Raw genomic sequence first — 7,854 nt, 5'->3', positions numbered from 1 at the left:
GGGGTATTTCTATCGAGTAATTACCACAAATTCATGAAGAGTCAATACTAATGTACAGTGGTATCGATACCTAAGGAAGGGGAATACTTTCAGGTGTTATCTCGCTCAACATTCAGCCGACTTCAGAATGTAAGCTGAACGTTGAGAAGCCACATGTTCTCTTAGCGGCAGCTACGATTTCATGTGAGACCATCGGTTTAAAACCGAAAATTAAGTATACAGCCAAAAATAGCTGCATCTCTGTATGGATACTTAGGGAGTTTTAAACGGACTTTCACAAAGTATCGGATACTAATTGAAGTTTCAATCATTCTCAGAAAGTTTCGTATTCTTAAGAATGTTTTAATCATATATCGAAGCTTGAAAAATCGCTTGCATTCGAGAAAGTCGCCAGCTCGAACGAGCTCATGCTTCGTCGCCAAGGGCGCCGCAGGATCGGTGAATGTATGTCAATGTGGACTATCTATGGAAGAGTATGCCGGTAGGACCCCGCTGATCAGCAAGCTCTCTTAGGAGCCACGCAGGATCACCACTAGAAGACGTTCTCTATCGTCTGCCACGTTAATAACGCAGTGATGGAGCCAGGGATGGAAAACAGGGGGTTTTGCTTTTTGGAATAAAGGGTTTTGGGTCAACCCACCCACTCAAACTCACAAAAAATGGAATTTGCAGAATATATTACAGTGTTAAAAGAGAGTGTTTGGGGGACAAGTGGAGCCTACATATTCGATGCTAGCGCAGATGTTAGCCGAGTTGCCGACGAAGGGAGCTGCGAGCTGCCCAGTAAACATCCGTTAGCTATGGTTTTGGCCAACCTTAAAAGCAAGGCACAGTCTTACCGCGAATTCGCGTCGATCGGCGTGTGGGGCACTCTGCTCTCAGCTGCCGAAGCCTGCCACGAGTGGACTGATAGGCCCACACGGAGTGCTTATGGCTCGCCTCGAACCTTGCCACAAGGTCTAATGGTAAGTTATGTGTGGGCTCCCACGTGAGGTCTTCGTGACTCTCCCACTGCACTAGGTAGAAGACGACGCTGTTAATTTGGCGCTTGGCCCAAAGCTGTCGCACGGCGAAAGAATCGGCTGCAGCCTCTGTCGATTTTCGGAGCCCCCCTCGTACGATGAAATTTGTGTCGTCGTCGCTCTCGTCATCGCTATGAGAGGGGGCTCCTGCCGGTTCGAGATTTGAGCCACCTACTCGGAAAAATCGACCCTCCAGGCGCTCGAACTGGGCAGCGTGGCGTTGGCCAGCAGAGAGAGGTGTCATGACCGCGCTAAAGAGGTAATTACAAAGTGAATAGTTCAAATAATCCTGTGCTGCGTTTGCAGCTAATTTAGCTCGTAAGGACGCAATAGCACTGAGCACAATTACAAAATTGTGAAATATAATACCATGTTTTGTATGATATGAGACAACAAATATGACCGATAATTGTAGCAATTAATATCCTTTAAATTTTAATCTTAAGATAAGAATTAAGTAAATTTTAGATTGCGACAAGACTGTGGCTGTGCTAGTTGGAAGACGAGCTGTCAGGTGGAAGACAAAATACTGTCGGTTGCATGGTCATACGATAATCCAGAACAGGCTGGCCGGTGGACGAGTAGGTACCCTACATGTCGGAGCTATTGAAGGTGCCAACATCTTCAATGTGTACAGAAGAAATGATAGTATGAAAAATACGTATAAAAGACAACAATTTAACCGATAGGAAGAGCGTTTAAGACCCCACCTACCATCCTATTGGTTCATAATAGTAAGAAACGTAATATTCATTCTTTTAGCATCTCCAGGAGAAGGCGTATGGGTTTCTTGCTAAACTCGACACATATTCGTGAGACGACCAGTGACATACCAAAATAGGACCGGTTCACATTTTCAAGTGACTTTGCTAAATAGTTATAACTGCAAGAGAGCAACTATACAAAAGGATAGTATCTTTTAAAAATTTTAATATGAGATATACAAACTGCATGCAAGCTGAAGAGAACAAAAAAGTAGTTATATTATTTTGATATTCTAGCTCGTGACTCGAAGGTAGTATCAGTAGTACTGCCAAGATTCGCGAGTTCCAGCTGCGCTTTGCCTTATGGTTTTTCACCATCGGTATGGCTTTCAAGAAGGTGGAGCACAAGACACTCGCCAGAGCCTTGAAAGTTCTGACGCCGTCTACGATCCTGCCAAGCCGTCAGCAGTTGGCCACTTCGTTGCTTGATGCAAGCTACGAGGACTTCCGCTCGCGCCTGATGCTTAAGGTGAAGGTCAAGAAGGTCACGTTGACAACCGACGGGTGTACCGACGTAAATGGCAAAGCCGTCATCAACTACGTCTTGCTCGCGGAGGATACCACGATTTTCCTAGAATCTGTCTACACGGGTTCCGAGTCGCACGATGCTCCCTATCTTGCCTCTGACATATTACGTGTCATGGAGCTGCTTGACTTCGTCAGCATTGTCGCGGTCGTGGCCGACAACACTGCCACGAATCAGCTGGTAAGGTCGACGCTTCAGCAAAAGAAGCCCAAGGTCTTCTTCCACGGCTGTATTTTCCATGCGCTGCATCTGGTAGTGAAAGATCTGGTTGGCCGGCTGCCCTGGCTAGGCCAGCTCGCAACAGATTGCCGAAAGCTTGTTCGCTTCTTGAAGAAGAGTCAGCAGTTGTGGTTTGAACTGAGGCGCCTTCTAATCCATGGAGGGAAAGGCAAGTTTGGTGCTGCCAGCGGATACGCGTTGGGGAACTATCGAGCGCTGTTTCTCGACCATTCATGATTCTGCGAAGATTCTACACGCGTTTGTCTCGTCACGGGGATTTTTACGCGCTCGGACCAAGGAGCAGAAAGCCAAGAGACGCCACGCGTACGACACGGTCGTGGCAAAAGACTTTGTCAAGAAGATGGAAAAGGCGATCGAGCTGCTGGAAATCATCTCCAAGTTCGAAAAAGCGTTCGAGACAAACACCACGCCTCCGTCCGACGTTTACCACGTGTTTCTCACCCTACCAGAAGCGTTCCGCAAAACGGAGATGCCGATCTCCGAGCTGGGCAAGATCCAGCAGATTCTCGACCAGCGCTTCAACTTCATTTACGGGGACGCACATGGCGTGGGCTACATTCTGGATCCTCGCTACCTTGGAAAGGGTATGGATGAAGATACGCGCGGAAAGTGTCAAGGACTTCATCGGAATGTGGCACGGGGTCGACCGGGAGAATGAGACGATGGTGGAGCTAGTGAAGTTTCTTGGGGGCTCGCGCGACACTTCTTTGGAAGAGCGACTCATTGCGGAAAAGCAGTTGACTATACTTCAATACTGGAAAGGCCTCTCCGAGTTCCCACTGTTGCAAGATATCGCCTTAACGGTTTTTATTTCCAGTTGTTCTAGCGCGGCAGCGGAGCGCAATTGGTCAGCGCACAAGTTCGTGCACTCATAAGTTCGCAACTGCCTTAGGGACGCGTCTGTGGTGAAGTTGGTATTCCTCTTTTTCAACGCAAAGAATTTCGACTGTGACGACATGGCGTTCTATGGTATGATCGAAGCCATGGCCGTAAACAGCAGTGACGAGGAGGCTAGCAACGAAACCAGTGACTACGGGTGACAATGCAGCCCTAAATGCCGACGTGATGAGAGGGGTCTTGAGGCGCTTGGTGCACTTCTTCTCGAAGTGATAACGGACTCGTTCGACGTGCGTCTTCCCCGAGGTGTGAATAATCTTTTCACACTTCAAGCACGAAACGATGCCGTCCTCGACGAGAACTTGATCCCAAACTGGATCGTAAGGGCGTCCACCGCGCCGAACAGCCTGCTGGGCAGAAGGTTCGTCACCTGAGGCAGCAGGCCTCGAAGCGGGAACAGCTGAAGCGGAGAAGAACACCATGGGGTAGAGATGACGGAGGAGAAGTCTTGGGTTTGAAGTAAAAACAAGAGTGAGATAATTGGTTTGTTAGCTGTTAAGGGGCGATCCTCAACGCCGTACCAAGGAGAGTCCGGTGAACTCCATGTGAGCCATTCATCCACGTTTTGGAATATACCGGAGCACTTGGAGCTGCTTTGACGAGTTCAACGGGATCAATATTGAAGAGTTGAATGTTGTGGCTACTCAGGTCAAGTGTATTCTTGACGCCATCGTGTCCAACGCTGTGCCTAACAACCGAGAGGCAAATTACCAGACTTTGCCTACTGGAACTCCTCCTGTCGTCGTTGGAGAGTTCTAATTCATGGGCACTTCTGACCGAATCACGCTCATCCCAACCTGTGGCTCTTTCATCACTATGAACCCTGGTTATGCTGGCCGTACAGAACTAGCTTCCCGAGAACCTTAAGGTGCTCTTCCGGTCTTGTGCCATGATCCGCCCAGACTTGAAACCCATTTGCGAGAACATGCTCATGTCCGAAGGCTTCCAGCAGGCACGGACTTTGGTTATCAAGTTCGTGACGCTGTACGAGCTCCGTGGTGAGCTGCTGTCCAAACAGTTCCACTACGACAGGAGCCTTTAAGCCGTCAAGTCGGTGCTGCGAGTAGCTGGCATCTTGAAGCGAACGGAGCCTGACGTGAAGGAGGTAAAAGTACTGATGAGAGCACTACGAGACTTCAACACACCCAGGATTCCTCACCACGACACGCCCATCTTCCTCCGAATCATCAACGACCTGTTCATCTCCTTCGTGGTGACATCACGGATTACTGCACCCGAACCAGAGCTATCTTTACGCGTTGTGAACACGCACCTGTACCAATAAAAAACGATTTACCGATAAAAAATGATTTATCGCATAGTACTGTTTTATTGCTCAGTTACGCTAACATTATTCTTCCTTTGCCACTATTCGAACTTAATTTTTTTCTTCAGACGCGATGTACGGAGGTAGCTGTATTGACTTAGAAGTCGGATCATCTCCGCTACTGTATCAGATGGAGGCTTGAACTTTGCCATGTACCCCGGTGTAATTTCTTCTGTCAGTGTGATATGGTTTGAGACAGTGCCACGTATTCTGACTGTGTGGGGATCCCTGGGCGTTCAAGTGGTGTCACCGTGACGCCATCTTTGCAAGTTTTCCCTTCTAGATTTTCAGCAGTGCAGGAAAAAGCTGGGACTACAGCAAACGGACGTACAGTAATAGACGAACGTGGTACATTATTGAATTTCGAGAACTTAATTTGTGCATTGAGTACTGGGATTCCATTGACACCAGGCGGATAACCATTGCCGAGTGTGTCTTCACATTCGTGGACACGTACAAGAATTAGTTCAGGTAACTGATGCACTTCTTTCACCGTAAAAGCTTCAATAGTTTTCACAGGGTACATGCCACCTTCCATAGTGACGACTACGCCGACAGGCTCTCAGCCGGCAGTCGCGACCCCAATGGCGACACCAACTCGCTCGGCGCCTTCTCGACGGGTGCTAATCCCCACATCACTACACGTTGGAACCAGTCCGGATGAAGACACTGCTGAAGATGATACTGTAGACGACGACACTGGTGATGATAATAGCGTCTTTGGCGAAGGTGATTCAGCGGGAGAATATGGCGCACAAATCGGTTAGTTATCCTGCATACTATGCTGCATACTGTGCTGTATACTTAGGTGCATACAGGTTGAATAACTAACACGTTGTTTGTTCGATAGATCATTCAAGAGACGATGTCATGGCAAATAGAGAAAACGCATTGAATCATACAGCATCAGACGAGGATGAAGCTGACTTTGGGACAATTGACTCCGGCGATGACGCAGCACAAGATGATCAGGAGCCAGGCGAGGACGGCGAGATCGTACCAGATCTTCTGGTTGATGATGACAAAACTGTGGCACTGGAGGTATATAGATGAAAATCACCGCTGCAATTCTTCTAACTCGACAGTATTTGGAGCGGCTTGGAGGCCAGCGAGCTGTTCTGACTGGTAATCTCGAGGATAAGGCTCTACGCGAGGTGTCCTCAACTGGGTGAGAGGCTGCTAACAGCCAGACACACACGACTACATGCGGTTACCTTACGAGCCTGCCAGCAACCGAGACAGTTATCCAGACTTACGTCAAGGATATTCGGGACCGAGCCCAGATGCATTACGGTGTGGCAATTCGCCATTAGCATTATTCTTCTACTTCATGCCCGTACCGCTTTGGCAGCACATTGCCTTGTGCTCAAACCAATACCACAAGGACAGGATACCCAAGCGCTCGTAGAAGGCCTATAAACGCTACAAGAAGAAGAGAAGATCGAACAAAGCTTTACCCAAGATAATCCGTCGTGACATTCAACATGATTTGGAAAATCAGAAGATCATCATGCCGCAGGAAGTCTGCCGATTCTTCGGCCTGTTGATCTCCCGGACAATCATGACTAACCGGGAGAAGTTTGCCAATCCTGGGAAGACCATCGATGAAGGCGCCATTTCTCGTGGAACGTTTGACTCCGTCCTCAGCCGAGACCGATTCCAGCAGATCTCGAGAAACCTCCACTTCAACCCGAACAACCACCACGAACTAGCGAAAAAGGATCGCACTTGGAAGATAAGGAAGGTTGTTGAGGCGCTTCAGACCACGTTTGAACGTGGCTGATGCAAGTCGGGGCAGCATAAGCAACCTTATCTTTTTATCCTCCTGTATACAGTTAAAGCTGTAGACGCGTCTGCATTTGAGACCTCATTGACGATCACGCCATCAACCCCGTTAACAGCAATACTATGCTTCTCATAGCATATTCCCTGTTTCATGCAGTCTGTCCTTCGGTTTGAGCATCGTGACATGAAAAAAAATGTTTGCTCGACGTACGGACAATTCAATTGTCCATAGATTTTCCAATAGCAAGCGCAACGTGTAGCGACTATTAGTGTTCACAATACGCCATGATCCATGCAACGATGATGTAACCTTGGTCACGTGAGAGTGTATTTCAGATGTGTTTGTCGTCAGTTCAGCAAGCATAATTTTAGACGGTACTTTCCAGTTGGTTGGCTTGGATTATTCACGATCACGTGGCGAACACAACGTGAACGACATGCGATGCTTGCTTTATCGACTACAACATTCCGATAAACAACCACTTGGCGGATCCAGCAAGATATCAGCGTACTTATGCGTGGTCGAATACGTGTTGAAGGGTCTTTCTGTACATCAGCGACTGTGACATTTGACCAAAAAAAAAGGGGGGGGGGGTGCAAATGTATATGAATCTATTCCATAATGAAATCTAAACTTGTAGAGTATGCACCGGAAAATATGTTCGCCTTCTCATTATCACTCCACTAATTACGCATCTCACCTGTGGCGAATAGGGACATGTATCACAGTATCCCTAAAATTCTCATCAAATAGTCCATATCTACATCCTTAGATGACGGGATTTGACTTGCCGCTGCATACTCATTCGTAAAGACTACCCCTTGACTCCAAACCGATAGCCGAATGAATGTGAAAAAAGTAGAAGTTGCCCTAGCAATTGGCTGCTTTCTTCTCGAATGGAAGTCAACTCAGACTCGTCAGCTTGTTTGAACAATCCCGGCGACTTCCCTACCCAACCGTCTGGACAAAACGTTATTGATTCAATACCTTCAACATCTTGGGGCAAAATAGCAATCTGCAACTGTTTGCGCCCACGAAATGCTGACTACTCTACATATTCTTGTTGATTTACCTCCTCATCATCTTCAGGAAGTGATGGGATGTTGGACAGCTTTTGAACCATGTTACAACGTGACAGCCACGATTCACTTAGCTGCATTTTGCTTTTCTGCAACTTCACATACTGGCAGATCCCACGAGCGAGAATGTCCTCCAAAATAGTGTGGACGTGGTCATTTTATTGAAAGACTCCAAATTCTGTCTCCAAGCGTGCGTGATGGACAAATATTTTG

At 47.6% G+C, this 7,854-nt stretch overlaps 3 protein-coding genes across 3 annotated transcripts; 2 read left to right on the top strand and 1 right to left on the bottom strand.

Annotated features, from left to right (window-relative positions):
- Positions 1-667: 667 nt before the first annotated feature.
- PPTG_13194 (hypothetical protein) lies at positions 668-1,279 on the bottom strand. Its single transcript, XM_008910635.1, has 2 exons — positions 840-1,279; positions 668-776 (listed from the first exon to the last, which is right to left on the bottom strand). Exons 1-2 carry the CDS (start codon positions 1,264-1,266, stop codon positions 745-747), a joined length of 459 nt encoding a protein of 152 aa, XP_008908883.1. The 5' UTR covers positions 1,267-1,279; the 3' UTR covers positions 668-744.
- Positions 1,280-2,108: 829 nt separating this feature from the next.
- On the top strand, positions 2,109-3,210 carry PPTG_13193 (hypothetical protein; the record flags this gene model as incomplete). Its single annotated transcript, XM_008910634.1, has 2 exons — positions 2,109-2,649; positions 2,720-3,210. The coding sequence occupies 2 exons, from the start codon at positions 2,109-2,111 to the stop codon at positions 3,208-3,210; spliced, it is 1,032 nt and encodes a 343-aa protein (XP_008908882.1).
- A 1,128-nt stretch (positions 3,211-4,338) lies between these two features.
- Positions 4,339-4,491, top strand: PPTG_13192 (hypothetical protein; the record flags this gene model as incomplete). The annotated part of the gene is made up of 1 exon (XM_008910633.1): positions 4,339-4,491. One exon carries the CDS (start codon positions 4,339-4,341, stop codon positions 4,489-4,491), a length of 153 nt encoding a protein of 50 aa, XP_008908881.1.
- Positions 4,492-7,854: the final 3,363 nt, after the last annotated feature.

Source organism: Phytophthora parasitica (genome assembly GCF_000247585.1).
Source record: "Phytophthora parasitica INRA-310 unplaced genomic scaffold supercont2.38, whole genome shotgun sequence".
Lineage (NCBI taxonomy): Eukaryota > Oomycota > Peronosporomycetes > Peronosporales > Peronosporaceae > Phytophthora > Phytophthora nicotianae.
The sequence above is the reverse complement of the archived record's forward strand: the minus strand, read 5'-3'. Positions and strand labels throughout refer to the sequence as shown.